The sequence below is a fragment of the Lathamus discolor genome, chromosome 6 (assembly GCF_037157495.1).
Source record: "Lathamus discolor isolate bLatDis1 chromosome 6, bLatDis1.hap1, whole genome shotgun sequence".
In the NCBI taxonomy this organism is placed as follows: Eukaryota; Metazoa; Chordata; class Aves; order Psittaciformes; family Psittacidae; genus Lathamus; species Lathamus discolor.
In genome coordinates, this window is record NC_088889.1 from 31114163 (window position 1) to 31136098 (window position 21936).

At 37.8% G+C, this 21936-nt stretch overlaps 1 protein-coding gene across 3 annotated transcripts in view; it reads left to right on the forward strand.

Moving 5' to 3' along the window:
• Positions 1–21936, forward strand: part of RPS6KA5 (ribosomal protein S6 kinase A5) — an 83190-nt gene that overhangs the window by 44789 nt on the left and 16465 nt on the right. For 2 of the 3 annotated variants that reach the window (XM_065685742.1, XM_065685741.1), the window contains exons 7-12: positions 6014–6097; positions 9292–9395; positions 17931–18081; positions 19288–19449; positions 20687–20812; positions 21524–21657. In XM_065685742.1, the coding sequence (XP_065541814.1) occupies positions 6014–6097; positions 9292–9395; positions 17931–18081; positions 19288–19449; positions 20687–20812; positions 21524–21657 (761 nt within the window). Of the gene's footprint in view, positions 1–5194; positions 5293–6013; positions 6098–9291; positions 9396–17930; positions 18082–19287; positions 19450–20686; positions 20813–21523; positions 21658–21936 lie in introns of all 3 variants that reach the window. The other variant, XM_065685743.1, reaches the window with a different exon arrangement.

Here is a 21936-nt window from a genome sequence, read left to right on the forward strand (position 1 = left end):
AGAATTCTTTAACAAAACTCTCTCTGTATCAGTGGCTTCATGAAAAGTCGTTTCACTCTTCAGCAGCCAACTGGTTTGAAGTAGCCACTTTGTTTACCTTTACTAAAACCTATGTTATTGCATGAACATTCAGGAATGATGCCGAACTGGGTAAACTAAAAAAAAAAAAAAAAAGTAATTAAAACCAGCTGTTGTGTGCTAGCAGACTGAAGACTAGATTATCTGTAAACATGGAAGCACTGCTGACCGGGAACAAACATAATGACAGTCTTTCAAAGACAAGGTAAATATTGGCATATTTAACTATTGGAGATGGGTTAGTCACACTTCCGTTTTCTTACATTAGTGTCCGATTGCTGTTATTCTGCAACTTGGAAGAGGGAACCGCAGTGCATGTGGAGTGAGGGAAGAAAATGAGCATTCTGTCTTATGCAAAGAATACTTAAGCTCGAGTATTTTGCAAGATGTATGTGTTCAATGAGAATTCACCTGTAGGTCATCCAAGTTCAGTTGTTTTATCAACTTCCTTTCTTGTCTTACATCTCATATCTTGACAGTATTAATAATGTGGGTTCTGGTGTTCATGGATGCATTCCAGTTGAGTTAAATGTAAATTAGGGGCAGAATACTGAACAGGGTTTGGTTGTGGTTTTAGAATTTTTTTTTTTTTTTTTTGAAGGGTGTTGGGGGCCTGCATACTTAATTTGTGGGTGAAGTGAGCAGTGAAATACAACTTACAGCAACTCTTTGTCATACAAACACAATATGGATGAGGTTGGAAGGGACCTCTGGGGGTCATCTGGTCTAGCCCTGCTGCTGAAGCATAGTTACCTAGAGCCAGTTGCCCATGACCATGGCCAGAATCTTTCTGAGTATCTCCCAAGAAAAGACACTCCACCACCTCCCTGGGCAGCCTGTGCCAGTGCTCAGGCACCCTCACAGGAAACTTGTGTTTCCTGATCTTCAGAGCAAACTTTCTGCATTTCAGTTTGTGCGCATTACCTCTGGTCCTGTCACTGGGCGCCACTGAAAAGTGCCTGGCACCTTCTTTTCTTGCATCCTCCCTTCAGTGGAGGACTTTCAAGTGGAAAAGGAGAATCTATGGATTATGGAAGGAGGGGCTGGCCGCTTGGGAGGAATATAGGACAGTTGTTAGAGGATGTAGGGAGGCAATTAGGACAGCTAAGGCCTCCTTGGAACTCAATCTTGCTAGTCGGGTTAAAGACAATAGAAAGGGCTTCTTCAAATACATAGCAAATAAAACTAAAACAAGAGGCAATATAGGCCCACTGCTGAACGAAGTGGGTACCCTGGAGACAGAGGATATAAAGAAGGCAGAGGTGCTGAATGCCTTCTTTGCCTCTGTCTTTACTCCTGCAGACTCTCCCCGAGGGCCCCGGATTTCTATAGCCCCAGAAGGAGTCAGGACAAAGGAGGAGTTTGCTTTGGTAGATGAGGATTGGGTTAGGGATCAGCTATGCAAACTGGACATCTGTAAATCGATGGGTCCGGATGGAATGCACCCACGGGTGCTGAGGGAGCTGGCGGAGGTCATTGCTAGGCCACTTTCCATCATCTTTGGTAAGTCGTGGGAAACGGGCGAGGTGCCTGAGGATTGGCGGATGGCAAAGGTCACACCAATCTATAAGAAGGGCAAGAAGGAGGACCCGGGTAATTATAGACCGGTCAGCCTTACCTCCATCCCTGGAAAGATGATGGAACAACTTATTCTTGACTCCATCACTAGGCATATCAAGGATGAGGGGGTCATTAAGAACAGCCAACATGGTTTTATGAGGGGAAGTCATGTATGACCAACCTTATAGCCTTCTATGAGGAAGTGACTAGGTGGAGGGATGATGGTAGAGCGGTAGATGTAGTTTTTCTTGATTTCAGTAAGGCATTTGATACTGTCTCCCACAGCATCCTCATAGATAAGCTAAGGAAGTGTGGGCTTGATGATCAAGTAGTGAGGTGGATCGAGAACTGGTTGAAAGGAAGAAGGCAGAGAGTTGTGGTCAATGGCGCAGAATCTAGCTGGAGGTCTGTGACTAGTGGAGTTCCTCAGGGGTCGGTGCTGGGACCGGTGCTGTTTAATATTTTCATCAATGACCTGGATGAGGGAACTGAGTGCACCCTCAGCAAGTTTGCTGATGACACAAAACTGGGAGGAGTGGCTGACACACCAGAGGACTGTGCTGCCATTCAGCGAGACCTGGACAGGCTGGAGAGTTGGGCGGGGAGAAACTTGATGAAATTTAACAAAGGCAAGTGTAGAGTCTTGCATCTGGGGAAGAACAACCCCATGTACCAGTACAGGTTGGGGGTTGACCTGCTGGAAAGTAGTGAAGGGGAAAGGGACCTGGGGGTCCTGGTGGATAGGAGGATGACCATGAGCCAGCAATGTGCTCTTGTGGCCAAGAAGGCAAATGGCATCTTAGGGTGCATTAGAAAGGGAGTGGTTAGTAGGTCAAGAGAGGTTCTCCTCCCCCTCTACTCAGCCTTGGTGAGGCCGCATCTGGAATATTGCGTCCAGTTCTGGGCCCCTCTGTTCAAGAAGGACAGGGAATTGCTTGAAGGAGTCCAGCGCAGAGCCACAAAGATGATTAAGGGAGTGGAACATCTCCCTTATGAGGAGAGGCTGAGGGAGCTGGGTCTCTTTAGCTTGCAAAAGAGGAGACTGAGGGGTGACCTCATCAATGTTTACAAATATGTGAAGGGTAGGTGTCAGGATGATGGAGCTAGGCTTTTTTCAGTGATATCCAGTGATAGGACAAGGGGCAATGGGTGTAAACTGGAACATAGGAAGTTCCACGTTAACATCAGGAAGAACTTCTTTACTGTAAGAGTGACAGAGCACTGGAACAGGTTGCCCAGGGGGGTTGTGGAGTCTCCTACACTGGAGATATTCAAGGCCCGCCTGGACAAGTTCCTGTGTGATGTACTGTAGGTTACCCTGCTCTTGCAGGGGGGTTGGACTAGATGATCTTTTTAGGTCCCTTCCAACCCTTGGGATTCTGTGATTCTGTGATTCTGTGATTCAGGCATTTATATATACTGATAAAATCCCCCTGAGCCTTCTCTTCTCCACGTGCAACAGTCCCAGCTCTCTCAGCCTTTCCTCATATGCTTCACTGCCTTCATCTTCTTAGTGACCCTTTGCTGGACTTTCTTCAGTATGTCCATGTCTTAGGACAAGAAAGGAAACTGTTCCTGGAGGTAACATTCTTTGAAAATGGTTGTAAATCCTCATGTTATGCATAATAGTAAAGACTGTTAGTGACTTCCTCTAAGAGACATATTTAACAATGACAAATTTACATAAGTACTCCTAGGGAAAATACTATAAAAACTGTATTCTGTAAGTAACAGATATAGTTGGTGTGGATTGTAATTTAATAAAATACAATATAAACAGAGGTGTCTAACAAATAAATATCCAGATTTTGTGACTTCAACTACCTGAAGTCAGGACTTTGTACAGCATTTTAGGAAAGTAAATCTGTGCCAATTTTCAGTCGAGTCGGAATGCTTTGCTTTCAGACAGTTGGCTTTATTGATGTTCTGAGGAGTGCTGTAGTCCTCTGGGCTTTTTTGGTGTGGTTAAGTAGGAAACTATATATAGTTGTTATCAAAGTGTTTTCTTAATGATCACCCTGTGATAGTCATAAGAGGGTTCTAACAAGGCTTTTGGAATATGATGCTGGAACATGTAATGGGAAATCAGTGTTGATTATGAAAATGCTGAGAGGGTCATTTCTATTTTTTTTCCCTACGTAATGCTGAGTTCCAATATACCAAATTTGTTGCTAAGAAATTGCTAAATTTGTGATAATCATCTGCTGCTTCTTGGCTTGGTTCAGCCTTGAATTTTAGCAGTAGGCCACTTCTACATTCTACAAAATGAAGCAATAAAAAAATGATACAGGTACTCACCTGTGTGCATTAGAAGTTGGACTTCTTATAAACCTAATTACAAACATATAACTGCCTGTTTGTGACTTGCAGTATGAGTTTTTCATGTTGAAATTTAATTATAAGAAATTGTTTTAATAATACACCAAATTTTTTAAACCTCCAAAATTATTTTTGCAGTTTTAAACACTGAAATTTACAAAGAACAGAAAATACCTAAGACATGAATTTAAGAAAGAAATAAAATAAATGTGCAAATATTATTTCATAAATCCATCTTTCATATCAAAAGCTGTAATGAGTGTTAAAGGTAAAAAAAGTTTAAAACTAAATGTAATTGAAAATCAAAACCACCAATTACATAGAGTTTCTCAAAACAATTACTACTAATAATTCTGCTTGTTTTGAAATGGTGTTAGTGGGCCTTTTCACCAGCAGGAGATAAGAGTTCTGCTGTACCACTGTATATGTTCATACATAGATGATTCCCCAGTCTGTTTCTTGTCACTGTAGTTCTTATAGCCTAGCTTTATTATACAACATGAAGACAAAAAAGGACATAATTTTGTGGATGATTTGCTGAATTTGCAGCTAACTAAATGCTAATAGTTTTCATTCCTTTCTTTTGATATATTAGTATTATAAATTGTTTTCATAAATTTCAGCTTGGTTGCATAATCTTTACTCTTTGGAGAGGCAGCAAGTGAAGAACAGTGGTTTATATTTTTCTCTCTCCTTTCCTTTCCTTCTTTTACTTCTTCCCACACCTACTCGCAGCTGAAGGAAAAATGAACAGAGGGATATATGAATAGCTTTAGATTGGCTAATGCCAGGGTCAAGGGCTAGGAATTTGTGAAATTCTTTTTGGTTTTTGCTTTTTATCACACTGTTTTTCTTCTAGATAACAGGTACAGGAAAAGTTAATCAAAGAGAAATAATAGTTGTGTCAAAAGAAAGTTTTTGGAATCATGAAAAGTTTAATATTTTATGGTTTTGTCTCAGAAAATGTTTGATCAAAATGAGGCCTATAACTATTTTGAACTCAGAATTTTGTCCCCCCAAACCAGTCACAGTATATGTATTTTAATAAAATGCTGTTGGACTGTTTAATTTTTATGCCTCGGGGTAGCACTGAGCACTATTCCTAGTGATAGAAGCTTCTTCTCATTAGCATAGTTCATTCTCTTATATAGCACCTGTTTTAAATTCCAAATCTGAATCTACAAATGTAAAACCTGACTTTTGAAATATTTGCTTTTTTGAACACTCTTCTTTAAAGGACCTGTCAGGATCTCTCCCCAAAATGCTAGAAGCTTGAAGGATAAGGGAGGAACAATGTTGCATGGCCCAAACACATGTGCTTTCGTCATTAGCAAGGTACAGCATGACCTCATGTTGACCTCAAAGGTAAATCACTACCAGGGAACAATTATACATGCCTGTGAAAGCAGCTTAGTTTTGAACATAATCAAGGCAATAACTTCAGTGTGTAGAATAAAATGGAATCTACAACTCTGTCTTTCTGTTTCTTTCTCTTGCCTCTCTCCGAGTCTCTTCTTGAGAGAATGTTGTGGTTTTATATATGTATCTGTTGCAAAAGAAAATTACTTTTCTAGAGGTCATAATAAATTCCTAAATATGGTGAACCCAAAGGATCTTGTATGCAGTTTAGTCAAGTTACATATCTTACAATGAAATGTTCTTTTTAATTAGAAGGTTTTATTTGTTGACTATTGATATTGCCCTTCAGAATGTGTGTCTATATTACCTTGGGGAATCTTGTGTAGTTCTGAAATGTACAGATAATTAAGACTTACAGGGAAGTTTGTAAAATTCCAATATATTAATTTTTGTGTGCTTACCTTAGACTGCCACACAAGCCTATGATATTTTATTTTTTCATAGAAGACTGTATATACTCTGTAGCATTACGTGATACATCTCTACGTATGATGGAATATGATTTAGCTAGCAGTTCTGAGCTATTTGGAGAAGAATTGCTACCAGCATCTTGGAACTGTTAGCCATATCTGTCCCATATGATTTGTGTAATACAGTTTTTTTTATGTGAATTTTCTTTTTTTTTTTTTTTTCCTAGAATGAGAGAGCATATTCATTCTGTGGAACAATAGAATACATGGCTCCAGATATTGTAAGAGGAGGAGATACAGGACATGACAAGGTATGTTCTAAGTTCATAGAGTCATAGAATGATTTGGGTTGGAGGGATCTTTAAGATCAGCTAGTTCCAACCTCTCTGCTATAGGCAGGGACACCTCCTACTAGACCGAGTTGCTCAAAGCCCCATCAAACCTGGCCTTGAACACTGCCAGGGATGGGGCAGCCACAGCTTCTCTGGGCAACCTGTGCCAGCATCTCACCACCCTCACAGTACAAAATATCTTTCTAATGCCTAATCTAAATCTACCTTCTGTCAGTTTAAAGCCATTCCCCTTTGTCCTATCATTACGTGCCCCTGTCAGAAGTCTCTCTCCAGATTTCTTGTAGGCTCCCTTTAGGCATTGGAAGGCTGCTCTAAGGTCTCCCCAAAGCCTTCTCTTCTTCAGGCTGAACAAGCCCAACCCTCTCAGACTGTCTTCTTAGGAGAGGAGCTCCAGCTGTCTGATCATCTTTGTGTCCTGCCTCTGTTGGGGGCCCCAGAGCTGATCGCAATACCGCATGTGGGGTCTCATGAAAGCAGAGTAGAGAGGGTGAATCACCACTCTTGACCTGCTGGTCACGCTCCTTTTGATGAAGTCCAGTATACGGTTGGCTTTCTGGGCTGCGAGTGCATACTGCTGGCTGCTCATTTTGAGCTTTTCGTCAACAAACAGCAACGAGTCAATAGTTCTATCTAAATTAACTCTTTAGGCAACACTGTTGTTTAGCTTGAGGGGGTTTTGAAAAATTTTATAGTGTCTTATTTAAATGTGCCTTATTTCAGGTTGTCCTAACATAGATTATTACCTACATTTTAAAACATCAATGCAATATGTTTGCAGTTTTTAATCTTAATTAAAAGGCGTATTTGTGAAGGTATCAAGACTTACTTGTGTTCTATTCAAAAATTGTTCCAAATGTGCAATGGGGTAAAAATACTTAGCTGACACTTCTTTCTAATGATAAAACTGTTTAAGTTCAGAGTGGAACAATTACTGTTTTGTGGCTAATTCAGATATATTAAAAAAAAAAATATCCCAGTATATCAGGGATATCTCATGTTTTTTGAAGCATGGATTGGGTTATAAATGTTATAAATGTTCTCAGATTGTAAAAAAAATAATTCTTTTTAGCTTGAGGCTCAAGTTTTATTATGAATTAAAGTGTCAACAATTGATGGGAAAGATCAGGGCAACCCTAATTCACAGGTGATATTTGAAACAAAAATTCTACAATATTCCTAAGTAAATTCTTTGATTGCTCACTATACTGAGAAGTTTTAGGGAATATATAATATCTTTTTCTGGTATTTCTGTGGGGGTCATGAAATATGGTTGATCACAGTTTCTCTTATAACAGCTTTTTTAAGCACTGGAAAATGTCATGGCACCATCCATCTCCTTCCTCTAGACTAACTGGACTCAGTCAAACTTTTGTGTGAGAAGGTTCTTTCTTTTCCTTTATACCTTCTGCTTCCCTTTTGGTCTGAGTTTGCCTGTATATTTCTTCAGCTAGGGAGCACTGTAGTAGGCACAGTGTTTCAACTAAGAGTTGTCAGTTTGAAGTATAGCAGAACGATTACTTCCCTGGTTATTCTTTTAAGCATAAAATAGAATGTGCTTTGTCTTTTCACTTTGTCATTGTCTTACATCTACTTTGTATTCCACTCTAACAGCTGCATCTTTTTCCACTGTACTGCTTGCCTAGTCATTAAAAATTGAGTTTTACAAACTTACGAATTGAAGCTTTCCTACCTTCTATTTTTTACATTAGTCTTGCAAGTGTCAGAGCATCTCTCCAATGCATCACTTTGAACTCTGATTCTGTCTTCCGAAGTGCTTAGCAATTCAGTACTATGACTGATTTAAAAAGGAATCTCTAATATTTTGATTGGTTCATCTTCCATTAGGTGTAGTGCACAGCCATACAGTATTCTATAAGAAACAGCTTTGCAGTTTGATACCAAATGTTACCTGATAAGCAAGGGTGATTTTGCAGTTCTGTATGCAGTGGTAGCTGTTTACCCCACATGCTCTTTTCCTCATCATTAGCAATGTGATGTGATGCAGTGTTAGAAGGTTTGTAGTGGATTTTGTACTTACTGTGTACCTAGCAACTCAAAGATCTTATCTTTTAAAAAAACAAAGGTTAAAATGAGATTGCTTTAGTATGCTGTGCTCTTATCAATGTTTTTGATTTGTGATCTCTTCTAGATAGCTTTATTGTTTGTCTAAAAGAATGACTGTTATTTCAGGTTTTACATTTTTTGGGGTTTTTTTGTTTTGTTTTTGTTTTGTTTTGTTTTCTCTGATCGTTGTGTATTTGCAAAAATAAATTACTGACAGTACAGAGAGTTCTTTAGTTAGTTCTTCTGGACACTCTTGGCTGAATATATAAAATGTCCAATTTTGTGTATCTTGAAGCAAAAAGCCTGAAATGTCAGAATTTCTGTAACTATCTTCCTGTATGAGTTACTGTTGTCAACATGAGTAAAACAAAACTTCAGTTTCATTGATTTGTATATTTCTTGTAATTAAAATGGAGAAGTTGAAACACCTGTAGTTAAATTAATTTTATTGAAATTACTAAACTGCTTCCTGTATTATTCATACCAATATCTTTTCTTTTAGGAGAGAAATATTTTGTAAGTTATGATGTATCAGAGACACAAATTATATTACTAACACATGGGAAGCCAAAGATCACATCTGTTACCAGAGAATATAAGATAAAATTCCATCGCATTTTTGGGTGCCCTGATTAACCGTGATCTGTGCTCTTAAACTGTGTGTTTTGAAAGTTCCTTAGTTTTATTCTCAAGCTCCTAAAAGCTCAGGTTCCACTACTTCTTAGTAACGCTTAAGTCGTTGTATTAATTTGTGTATTCTTTAGAGTTCTTATCACTTCACAAATAAAAATGAATTCTGGTGGCAGGGTGCGTGTGTGTGTGTAACTTTAGTAGGGAATGGTAAGAGTTCAGCTTGAGAAATTAGTTGAAGAAGTGAAGTGGAGAAATTGCAAAACAAAATTAATTTAGAAGATACCTCCCATCAGGACTGTAGTAGTTTATGCTTTATTGTATCCAGGTTTGCCTTTGTATTGATAGGTGGGCTCTTCCATTGCTAGTTGCTTTCAAGGTGCATTGTTTCATTCCTTCTTTTGTTAACAATTTTACTTCAACGTATTGTAATATATACAATTATTGTTGTTCTATAGGCTGTTGATTGGTGGAGTGTTGGTGTTCTTATGTATGAATTATTAACTGGAGCATCACCATTTACAGTTGATGGAGAGAAGAATTCTCAAGCAGAGATTTCTAGGTAAGATTCAAAAGAGTAAAACGTACATGCTTGCTCACAGTGATGCTTATGCCAGAATATACGTGTTGTGGGAGTTTTAATCTAAAATTTAGGAAGAAAGTTTTGCCAGCCCAACATTTTAGGTGCTCCTCTTTCATTTAACAGAATGACATCTAGAAGCATATAGGTTTTATTAACCTCAGCAGGTTTTTGAAATATTACAACTGACCTTTACATAAGACTGTTTTGTTTAAACTGCAATGAAATGACAGTTGTGTAGATATTCAGCACTGCTGCATGTTTACTGTTGGAAAGGAAGTCAAATGATATATATCTAAATGGAATTATCACATTCAAGATCTTGATATGTAATGAAATGCGTATTTAGCTAGTGAGATTTTTGTCAGCTCTTGCTAGGTCTCTCCATCAGGCTACAGATTTCAACTGTCAGGATGTACTTTACTACCACCTTTTTGTCACATTTACTATTTATTTTATTAGTGCATAATGTGAAACAACGTGATCTTTTCTAGCCATACTCACCTATCTGAGAATAAATGAATATGTTACATATGGAAATGAGATACCCTATGCCATTCTTACATGTAAACTTTTCCTGATTATCAGCTTTGGTATGTTCAGTAATTGTTACACTTTGAAGGTTTGTTTTCAATGCCCATGAGAAAGCACTGGAGCATTTTAAAAAGACAAAGCAATAAGCTTGCCCAAAACATGTTACTGAAATCTCCCCAAAAAATTAGCATTTCCTATTACTGGATTTCTCTTGGAGTGGAGAGTTGAGGGCTTAAATTGTACAAATAAGTTACTGCTGTCAAGATCAGCTTTTAAGTCCAGGCCCCAAACTAAGAATAGTCTTGCTTCTATTGGAATATATTACTATGGTTGTGACCCTCACCTGAAGTCACTTAACACTTAAGGTTATAATGGGCAACAAAACATACGTCAATTATGTAGGTAATATATTTTGCTTCTGTTCTGAATTTTGCAACTTCTTGAAAGGCTGAGATCTGTTTATTGATTTCTAGGTCTCTACGAGAACAGGAAACTTAAGAGGGCCACTGGAAAAAATGGAGGGGTGGTGGGATGGGGAAGGGGAATCAGTTAATAAAACAAAATTCAGGGCTTCACCTTTTTGGTTATTGTGCTGGAGTTATAACTTGAATTAACTCTTTCTGACGTATTTAGGGTTAGAAATTTTACTGATTGCTTACTTGGCTCCTGAGATTCACTAAATGGAACTGTGAAGGGGTTACAAATTTTTTAGAGAGAATCGTGACCTTAGTTTTGCAGATCTTACTCTTCCCCAAAACTGGGTAGCTCTTCAGAGATGTATTCTACAGGATTTGACTGTCTTTTGGTAGGTCCTTATGTGCTTTTTAGTATCTTAATCTTTTTGATAATTTAAGATTAAATTCAAAGCTAAGAAACTGCAAGGTTATCAGCATCCATCCTCTGATGGCTAATAACCTAATTTCTGATCTAAATATAGTTGTGGCAAATTTACTCTGTTGCTGATGAGTATGCTTTTGTTCTGTTCATTGTTTATGCTACACATTTGTAGACAGCAATCCTGTAGTCTTTGAGCTTTTATTTTGATAAATTCAGAAGTCAAATTCTTACAATTTCCTTTATTTAAAGATGTTCCTCAGTCTTCTCGTTTCTGAAAAAGCTTTTTCTTAACTCAGCTTGTGGTGTTCTTTCTTACATATAGAAGGTTTATTCCTGTTGATGTTTCAAGAGGATCTTGTTTAAGGGAAGTAATTAATTCACCATCTGAACAAAAAGATATTCTTTTGGAGGGGGGGATGTGTGGTGTTGTCTTGTTCATGCCAGTGGTGGACTGATAGATCCTAATTCCTTCTTTTCTGTCGTTTCTAACTGACAAGCCCCTACTATATAGCTGAAATCTCATTAGTCCCAACTATGACTGCATTGGAAGGTGCCCCTGTCCTTGTCAGGGGTTTGGATCTAGATGATCTTTAAAGTCCCTTCCAATCCTAACCATTATATGATTCTATTCAGACATTATTTCATCTATCTTCTGTTACTTCAGTACTTACAAGACCCATGGTTTCCGAATCGTTTCCATTGATAGCAGTTTCTGTCCTGGATGACATCCGTTTTCTGTGTTTGCAATTTATTATGTAATGAATGTTATGTTCCTTTTAAGAGAGTGGCTTAGCATATGAGAATGTTGTTTTTTTTCTGTGTCCTGGCTGCTCCACTGAGTCATGTGGAACCTTCTGGGGAACGGTGCTTGCTGTGTGCTTTGGGGAGCAATGGGAGCATGGTGGAGCTTTCCCTGAGGGTAGAGTAGAGCAGGCATAACATGTGTGAGATACCAGGAGGCTGTGGTGCTCCTGCAGCAAAAGCAGAGGGTGAGAAGGAAGCAGAAGTACATCTCAGAGAAGATGGAAAGAAACCCCTTTTCTAATGATTGAAAAGGGCTATGTAGAGTTTGCTGCAGATTGGAAGCTGTTGAGCTACTTGCTTGAAAGCATGCCTGAAAGAAATGACCCACCCTTCCTGACATGCTACCTTGTTAAATTTAGAAATTACCAGATTTGTGGCTTTTCAGAAATACCCCCCCCCCCCCTTTTAGTTGTTGCTAGCATGAGTACACTGAGCTTTCTGAAGAAGTAATAGCTGAATTTTCAGTACCTATCTTTACTCTGAGTCTGTCCGGCCTAGAAGCTGTGATCTTTTCCTTTCTTTTCTTTGATAACTTTGTCATTGAAGATACATTTGTAAAATGGACTTAATGTCCATTTTTTTTAAATTATTAATTCTTTCAATGATGTTTACAACCTTTTCTGTTGGATTGGGATGCAAACACTAGGTAATTTTATACCTATAATTAAATGGGTTCCAGATTCTCTCTGTGACTATCTTTGATCTTTCTAGTTTCATTTCCTCTCTAAACTGATGAAAAAAGCGAGTTGCAGATAACTTCATCAGATATTTACAGTTAACAGTGGTAATGAAATCACTATCACTGGCAGAGAGATATGAGTTCATGTAAACTTCTTTCTTGATGGCAGTTACTCTAAGCAAATTATGTTCCCTAACTGAAATACACTTTAACTTGCTGATTGCAGCAGACTTCAAGAATTCAGTTTTCTCTTACCCAGTCACAAGTCCTGAAAGCATAGTTTCCATGGCGTTTGATTTTTCTGAGATTAAAGAAAAATGTTGTCTTCTAAATGAATCCAGGTCCTTCTTTTATTTTACCTTGGTGGGAAGTAATCTTTATAGATATTTTTATATAACTGTATTCCTTTGCATAGCGCAATGGCTATCTGCTGTTAACTATGACCACAGAGTTTTATTATGAAGTATCTCTCTAACAGTTCAGTTCTTCTGTAAGAAACAGTTACTTTGTGGTTTGTATCTTTTTCACTCTTTCTGATGAGGGATTGTATTCAGTTCTTTTATCGTAACCTTTTTGACAACTGTTGGACTTCTCTTTCATGGCAAGTGAAACTTAAGGGAAGTTAAAGTTTGCACTTGCTTATGTCTCTGTGTCTGTCTCTGAAGAATTTTTGTTCACATTTTTGGTGTTATGGGGTATTAAACTTCATTTAAAAAAAAATCACAGAACTATTCAAGTAACTCTCCTTTTCTAGTATGCCCTTTCTCCTTTCTTCTCCCTTCTTTCTCAATCTTCCTTTCATTTTGAGAGTTCTGGAATTCCGTTGCTCCAGAGCTGTGGATGGGTCCCATCTTGGAAAAGCACAGCCAAGGGCTGGATTTGATTACAAACTCAGTATTTTCAGTTTGATCATGGGTGATTTGTAGTGCTGACTGGAAAGACAAATCCATTTTAGGGGGTTGGCTTTTTAGGAACTTGACATACCTACAGGGATTTAAAATAAGCATGAAGTTTTGGGGGTATTATATTGTTGTTGTGCAGCAGCTTAAAAAATATTTCTACCTTTTAGGGTTATGAATAGATAGATCTAGGTTTCTCAATTTTTACACATATATGCATCTATAAAATAATCTGTAGAACACGCTAATGCTAATAGCCCGTGCTCTTTATTTGACATGGTTGCTTAGACTTCACTTAAACTTCATGGAGGATGGCTGAAATGTGACCATCCATTAGATGCTATGAAGATATTTTGCCCATGATTCTGCAAGAATCCTTTCATTGGCAAAACTGTTGGGAAGATGCATAGTAGGTGTATACTGGGATTCCTTTCTTTATTCTCTGCCTATTATTGATCTGTGTAAGCATGAAATGTACTAGGGGATGGAGGTGATTCAGAAAAAGGAAAGGAAGATTGATGCTAAAGGCCGTAGCTTCTTTTGAGAAGCACAGCCATACCAGGAAGGATTTTGACACATGCAGCTTATTTCCTCTGAATGCGTTATAGGTTACTGTTACAGTAGTAGTGTAATACTGAAGCCAGACTCTCTTTACTTGATCAAGCTGCATGATTATTTTTCACCAGTTTCTGCTTTTCCACATGTTGATCCCATATGGTCTGTCTTTTCTGGCAGCTTTCTTTTCATCCTAATTAATGTGTATACAGCTTCACATATTTCAGTTCCATTGTAATTGTTAGTAGTGCCTGGCACTTCTAAAGAAATTGTCTTCATTCTTCACTACTTTTATAGTGTGGTTCTGTGAAACAGTCCAGAGCATCATGAATATTTTATAGTATCTATGAACCTCAAATGTATTTCTGAACTAATGCCACTGGCATGTATAAATGAGCTTACATGGAGTCTGCTTGTACACCGTGGCAAAATGCTGCCTTCTCTGCAGTGAGCTCTAAGAAGGTCAACAAATGGGAGATATCCCTCAGTATAATACTTACCAGATTTCTGCTGGAAATACAGTACAGCAGAGAGAAAACAGTCTAGGAGGTTCTTGGAGGGTGTAGAAGGTAACTTCCTGATACAGCTGGTAAGGGAGCCAACTAGGGAAGATGCCCCGCTGGACCTGTTGTTTGTGAACAAAGAAGGACTTGCGAGTGATGTGATGGTTGGAGGCCGACTTGGCCATAGAGGTATTGAAACGATAGTTTTCAATTCTCAGAGAAGTAAGGTTTGGGATCAGCAGAACTGCTACCTTGGACTTCCAGTGGGCAGACTTTGGCCTCTTTAGAAGACTGGTTGACAAAGTCCCTGGGAGGCAGTCCTGAAGGGCAAAGGAGTGCAGGAGGGATGGGCATTCTTTAAGGAAGTCAAAGGTGCAGGAGTGGGCAGTCCCCATGTGTCAGAAGATAAGTGATCAGGGAAGGCCACCAGCCTGGCTGCACAGAGAGCTTTGGCTGGAACTCGGGGAGGGGACGGGAAAAAGAAGAGTTTATTGCCTTTGGAAGAAGTTCCAGAGGACAGGGTGTTGTCAAGTTTTGCAAGGAGAAAATAAGACCCCAAACCCCACTAGAGCTTAATCTGGCTACTGCCATAAAAGACAATAACGTTTCCATAAATATATTAGCAAGAAAAGAAAGCAAAGGAGAATCTCCATCTCTTATTGTTATAGGAGGAAACAGTGACAAAGGGTGAGGAAAAGACCAAGGTACTTAATGCCTTGTTTGCCTCAGTCTTTAATAGTTAGACAAGTTGTTCTTGCAATACCCAGCCCCCTGAGCTGAAAAACAGGGATGAGGAGCAGAATGAAGCCCCCATAGTCCAAGGAGAAGTGGTCAGCCACCTGCTACACCACTGAGACACACACAAGTCTATGGGAATGGTTGGGATCCCCACAAGTGTCTGAGGGAGCTGGCAGAAATGCTTACCAAGCCACTTTCCATCATTTATCAGCATCCTAGCTAACATAGACTTACTAGTGTTACTGCAGGAGTACTTCTTTTAGGTAAGAATATTCTGGTAACTTGCAGTGCAGAGTTCTGGAAAAGACTATCCACTGCTTATGTTTGTTTCACTCTCCTGTATTTGTATTTGCATCAGAAGCCTGTGACATGAGCAAAAATCTTACTGCTAGCGCTTACCAGCATCACTACTACAGAAACTGATCTTCTGAGGCTGTATGGAGAAATTGTGCTCATTTGTTCTGTTACCCATGTTACTAATCATTCCAATTCAGCATCTTTTCTCAGAGGCATTTTCAAAATTTCATCTGATTTGTTAATCTGAAATCTCTGACATTCTTCAGATAGGAAAATGCTTAAGGATTTATCTTTTCCATTCTAAGGACATCCCAGAGTTTCAATCCCATTGCTTTAGAAATCCATTTAAAAAATACTTGGTTTTGGGTTTGTGTTTGTTTTTTTTTTTTCTTCCTTGAGAGCCCCAAAAGAACTTGTCTCTTTCCAAGATCTTTGTTACACACCCTTCTGATTCTCACATCAGAAAGGTTAATAAATAAATTTTCTGACTCCTCTAACTGAACTGATTTCCAGGCTAAGAAGATGTTGTAGATTTTGTTGGCCCTCCTGTAAATCAAGTAATTTTGCTATCAAGATGTCCTGTCTTCTGTCTTACAACAGGAAGGCTTTCTTACTTCCTTACCTGCTTCCCCTTTCTGAAACTGGATGATTTCTGAAGAGGCTGAATCTTTACTTCTTCACCAGTCCTACAGTGTAAGAATCCTCTTGTTTAGTGATGTTTAAATTTGGTATTGACATCCCTAATTAAGAAGTCATTTGGCAGTACCGTGCTTTCTTCTCCTTCTCTGTAAAGTCAATTGTGTCCAGAGGTTGAAGACAAGGCTTTATGGTTGCTGTTACTTCTGCTAGCAGAGTGGCTGTAATTTAGACCCTTACTGTAGATGATCCTTACATCGTTTAAAGATGCAATCCATCTTAAACTCAATTTTGTTTTATTTCTTTTTTTTTTTTTTAAGAGCTGTGTTTTCCTAAGTCATTTCAGTGTTACTTAAACCAGGAGGTTAGCTCGCTTTGTCATTTTGTTTGCTCGAAATTGGATACAGTGTCAGTAGAAACAAACCCTGGGATATGTGCATATTGAACTTGTTTTTGTCCTTCTGTATTGGCAGGACAGGATTATTTAGGAAACAATCCACATCTATTTTAGGAATTATCCAAGAATTTGAGTATTTCAAGATACAAATTTTTCCATGAGGTAGCTGAATCTAAGGATGTCAAGCAGTAACTTTAAACAAAGTTTAGGAACGTCAGGCAGTGATCAACTTATCAGAGACCTATAACAATTAAGATTTTAGTGCCGCCACAGCCTCATATAATTTCAGCCTTGCAGTCTCTCTTAGCTTAAAATTTTTTTGGTGTGTGTTCAGTGGTGACACTCTCAAGTCCTCCTCCTATGTGTCATGCTTCCTGAAGTAACCACATTGAGAGTATGCATATATAGACACCTAGTTAAACAATGTGCTCTTCTGGCAAAGAAATGGTAGTGGTGTCCTGGGCTGCATTAGACAAAATACCAGCAGTTGAGAGAGTGGGTCCTGTTCGGAGCTCTCTGGTACAAGAGAGACAGGGACATACTGGAAAGAGTCCAGCAAAGGTCAGTAAGAATTTGAAGGTACTGAAGCATATGAGGAAAGGCTAAGAGAGCTGGGACTATTCCACCTGGAGAAAGGAAGGCTTAGGGGGATTTCATCAATGTATATAAATGCCTGAAGTGAGGGTACAAAAAAGAGGGTGCCAGCCTCTTTTCAGTGGTGCCCAGTGACAGGACCAGAGGTAATGGGCACAAACTGAAATGCAAAAGGCTTGCTCTGAAGATCAGGAAACACTTTTTTTATTGTGAGGATGCCTGAGCACTGACAGAGGCTGCCCAGGGAGGTGGTGGAGTGTCTTTTCTTGGGAGATACTCAGAAAGCTTCCAACCTCATCCATTCTGTGAATGTATGATAAAAAGTTGCTGTCAGTTTTATTTCACCACTCATTTTACCCACAAATCAAGTATGCACTTCCTTTCTCCCCTTCTCCCCCTGAAATTTCAACACACAGAGCCAAACCCTTCCTCTTTATATACTGCAGGGGCTACTCGTATAAAAGTTAGTTATTGAAATGTCATTCTCCTCTAGGCTTCCAAGATTTTGAACTTCTACTAGCTTTGGTGGCTTCTACTTCTTGTGTTGAAATACATTGAGGTCCCTATCCATATTCTCTTCACTGTTCATCATTTAGAAGGGAGCATTATGCCCAGATCCCTAAACTCCCCATTTGCCTAAGCTATAGTCCTAGCCTTTTTTGTAGATCTTCATATGAAACACATTCTGTATGAGCATTGTACACAATATGTAAGGTGCAAGTAAACCTCAAATGGCCGAACTGTTTTTTTTCTCTTTGTTTTCTAACAATTTGTAACATTAGAAATGGTTTTGGGGTTTTTTGACCGCTCTTAGGAATCAAGTTGATTTCTCAGTGGAGCTACCTGTTGTAGTTATGAGATTTCATTTAAATAGTAACAGTAACCTCAGTATGTATGAAATGAGGTTTGTTTTTCTTTTGTGGATTAAGTTGTTTATCTCCTCAAATATTTTTTTTTAATTTAAGTTGAATGTTAAATGCTACCATTAGAATGGTAACTCTTTGATCAAGAGGTTTAACTAATTAGCAAATATTTGTTTTACAGGAGAATATTAAAAAGTGAGCCACCTTATCCGCAAGAAATGAGTGCGCTGTCAAAGGATATAATTCAGCGTCTTTTGATGAAAGACCCCAAGAAGAGACTAGGTTGTGGTCCCACTGATGCTGATGAGATCAAACAACATCCCTTTTTCCAGGTAAAACAAACAAAGCTCCCCAGATACCACTTAGTCTGTGTTAGTGCCTTTGAAACCCAAGTCTAAAGAATCTCTATTGGCTTTATTACATAATAGTTTAGGGGTGTGTTAATTGCATGAATAATCTTGGACTGAAATTAGGAAGGGTATCCATGTTCTTATGTATATGGATTTTATGTGTATTACAAGAAGGGCAGGTAGATTTTTTAATGTATTCTGTCTATTTGTAACAGTAACTTGAAGCAGCAAAAAGGCATGTTACTTAAACCAGAAGGTCTGATGGAAAACACTTCTATGTTGTGTTGTTTTTTTTAAAGGAAAGTTTGCCACTAATGTTGTTAGTAAAATTTGCATATTGATAAAGTTCACTATTGAGGATAAACACCTCTTATGTATTTTCCTTTTCCTAATTAATGCTTTAGTCTTGTTTAGTAAATTTTAATTCTGTTCAGATTTCAGTTTATTAATATTAGATAAAATTTGATAAATTAAACCTTTCAAATCACTGTTTTCAATGTAATTATCATAACATTCATCAAGGGCAGTATCTTGGATTTTTAACTTCCGAATTTCTTCTCATTCCTTCTAATTTTCCTTCTTCTTAAAAGAGTTTGACAAAGTAGAGTTAAACTTTCTTTATTCACTGATTGTTTTGGAAGATACATTTTTTCCTTATACAAAACTTTTTAATCTTGACTTCATTTCAGTTCCACTCCTATACAATAATAGGGCCACTTTCTCATAACTACTGTATCTGTGCTTATGTTCTACTTCCAACCGTGCCTTTAAGTAAGAATCTGAAGGCATTTTGTTCCCAGGGCTCTGGAAGCTAAGATTAGTAATTGAGTATAGAAATCAGCAATGGAAAACTGAAGATACTGCATGCATGCACCATGGCTTACAAAAATATGTAATATGCCCCAAGAAGTATAAGGGCTTTCATTTATCTCCAGTGTTTAAATTTGTGTTGATTTTTTTGTTTGTTTGTTTCTTTCTTTCTTTTGGGATTCTGTCTACTTGCAAATGATTATGATACTTCTTGCCTTTATCTAATCAAATTAGTAGGGCAGAATTTGAATATTTTTCGTCTGCCTGTGGACAATAGCAAATGTATTTATGACTGTTTTTGGACAAGTCCCTCTTTCCAATATTTGTTTCTTTTAAATTTTCATTTGATTCAAACTTATTTTCCTTTGTTTGGTTTAGAATATGAATTGGGATGATTTAGCTGCCAAAAAAGTACCAGCTCCATTTAAACCGGTAATCAGAGACGAGCTGGATGTCAGTAATTTTGCAGAAGAGTTTACAGAAATGGATCCAACATATTCTCCTGCAGCAACCCCTCAGACTTCAGAAAGAATATTTCAGGTATTTTAAGAACTCACATTAATTAAAAAAACAAAACAAAAAACAATAAACCCAATAATTTATTGAGCAATTGCATGTGTATAGCTAGTTTGTTTTGTTTCTTTTTCTTGCCTTCTAAGTTAATTCCCAGTAACTATGTAATTTACAATGCTAGTTCTCAGGGCTTCATTCAGCAATTGCAGAATGAGAAAGGTGGAAGCAACCCTACTGCAAACATAAAATTGCATGTCCTTTGTTCCCAGCTGAGTGTCCTGCCTGTTGGACTAAAGTCAGGCTGTCCTTTATTGAGTATTCATACCTTAACAATCTTGTCAGCTTGACTTCATCAGCCTGGCGTACCAGCTTCAACAGCAGCAATGTAGTTTGCCCGTGTCCGCATTATTCTCTAGTTTGGGTATTTGTTTGGGAAGCAGGAGCTAACTGCAGAGCTGAAAGATGGTTTTCTGGGTGCTGTAGGAGTGCTTCCGTTACTAGACTACTGTATCCCTTCTTGGACTGCACAGTCTGGATGTCAAATAGGCAGAAACAGCTTATGTGCAGCCAACTCAGTACCAAAGCTGCAGAGGTGAACAGCAGTCCAGGTTGCTTTTTCTCCTCCATGTCCTTATACTTTGTTGTTTTTATTGTCTGGGTTTGAGCTGCTAATGCTGCTTAGTGTACAAGAATATAACATCATATTTTGGAATCTGCTAGCTTTGTACTGATTTTGACTGTACTGTGCAATGTATGCATGTCATAGTATGTTCTGATTCATCCTGCAGTGGTAGTCATAGCTGTTCTTGTTATAATACCCAAACTGAGCACATCCATTACTGTGAAGCTTATTTTGTTTTGCCATTTAAAATGGTTTGATGCTTACATCACAACATAACTATTTTGTGCTTTAAACTAAAGGTGTTCTAGGAAGCTAGCTACTTTACAGTATGACTCTTTATCGTATTGCAATATAGTTGAAGCTGAGCCATATTTTTAGCATAATTTACCATAATTTTTGTATTATTATTGTTTTATCTATTACTGTGGAGAATCATATAACTAATCTCAGAAAGATACTTGTTCACATTGAACAGAGTGATACCTTCCACCCATCAAAGACATACAGCTTCTGTATCAGTATGAAAATTCCAATTTATTTGAAAAAAAAATCTTCTGAAACTTGTAATGCCTCATATGCAGTATCATAGTTTGTGTGCAACAATTTCAAGCCATGTCCTTTTCTGATGTTTTAATTTCATAGGGGTATTCTTTCGTTGCACCGTCTATTTTGTTTAAGCGCAATGCAGCTACAGTAGATCCTCTTCAGTTTTATGCTGGGGATGAGCGTCCTGGAACTACAACTATTGCCAGAAGTGCTATGATGAAGGTAATAATAATATCAAGAGCTGAGTTGATTTGATTATCTTGGAACTACATATAAATTTCCAAGCAGCAATCACAAGCTAGACTACAGATTACAAAATAGTCATTAAATTATCTGTTCTCTGTAATGGCTCCTCAGACAATTGCAGCATGTAATTTGCATGTGGTACTATTAAAATGTAGTTTAATCTGAAAAATGAGATGATTATCTAGCTTTCCAGAAGACTGAAGTATAGTTGTAATAGTAATTTGACTTCTGATAGTTCTTACTCAGCCAAACATTTTAGATATATCTTTGAAGCTACTTTAATTATATCAGAATTCCTTCTATGCTGTATCCATAAGCATGGATAGATGTGAGAAGTGTTATAAGAGCACATGCTATTGTGATGTCTTCAAAGAAGCACATATTTTTGTGGATAAATGTACGTACAGCCCTCTTGGAGCCTGTTTGTCTGAATATTTTGTATCGTTAGCTATTGTAGTAGTAATGATTTATGTAGTGATTAAGTTTAATGTAACATAAGATTTACTCTGTTAGAATAAATTTTATGTGTTTTATGAAATAGAAGTTTAAGATTGTATTTTATCAGAAAGAGAGCTTTTTTACAATTTTAAATGTAGATTAAAAATTCTCACAAAACTTTACTCTTTGTTTTTGACTGTGTATACCAAAAGTATTCTGCAGAACTAAATACAGACAGTTTCCTAACAGGACTCTCCATTTTATCATCATTATGAACTGGATCTGAAAGAAAAACCACTGGGAGAAGGAAGTTTTTCCATTTGTCGAAAGTGCTTACACAAGAAAACTACCCAAGAGTATGCAGTAAAAATAATTAGCAAAAGGTATAAATATTCTATAACACAATAAAAATATTTGCTTTGTTATTGTCACCCATGGTTTGGAAAAATAACTTATATTATTTCCTTTTTGTAGAATTTACAGAAACTTTTATAACCTTATGGCCTTTAACAGATTCTGAAAGTCTTCTGAAACAGAATGTTATTCTTGGTGGGGAGGACACAAGGAGAAACCTAAAGAGGACTTTTCTAGTTCCTTGTTGTATTCTACCCTAATTTCCCCTAATTTTGCTCCTAACCAGATAAGGTATAAGGGCCTCCTGT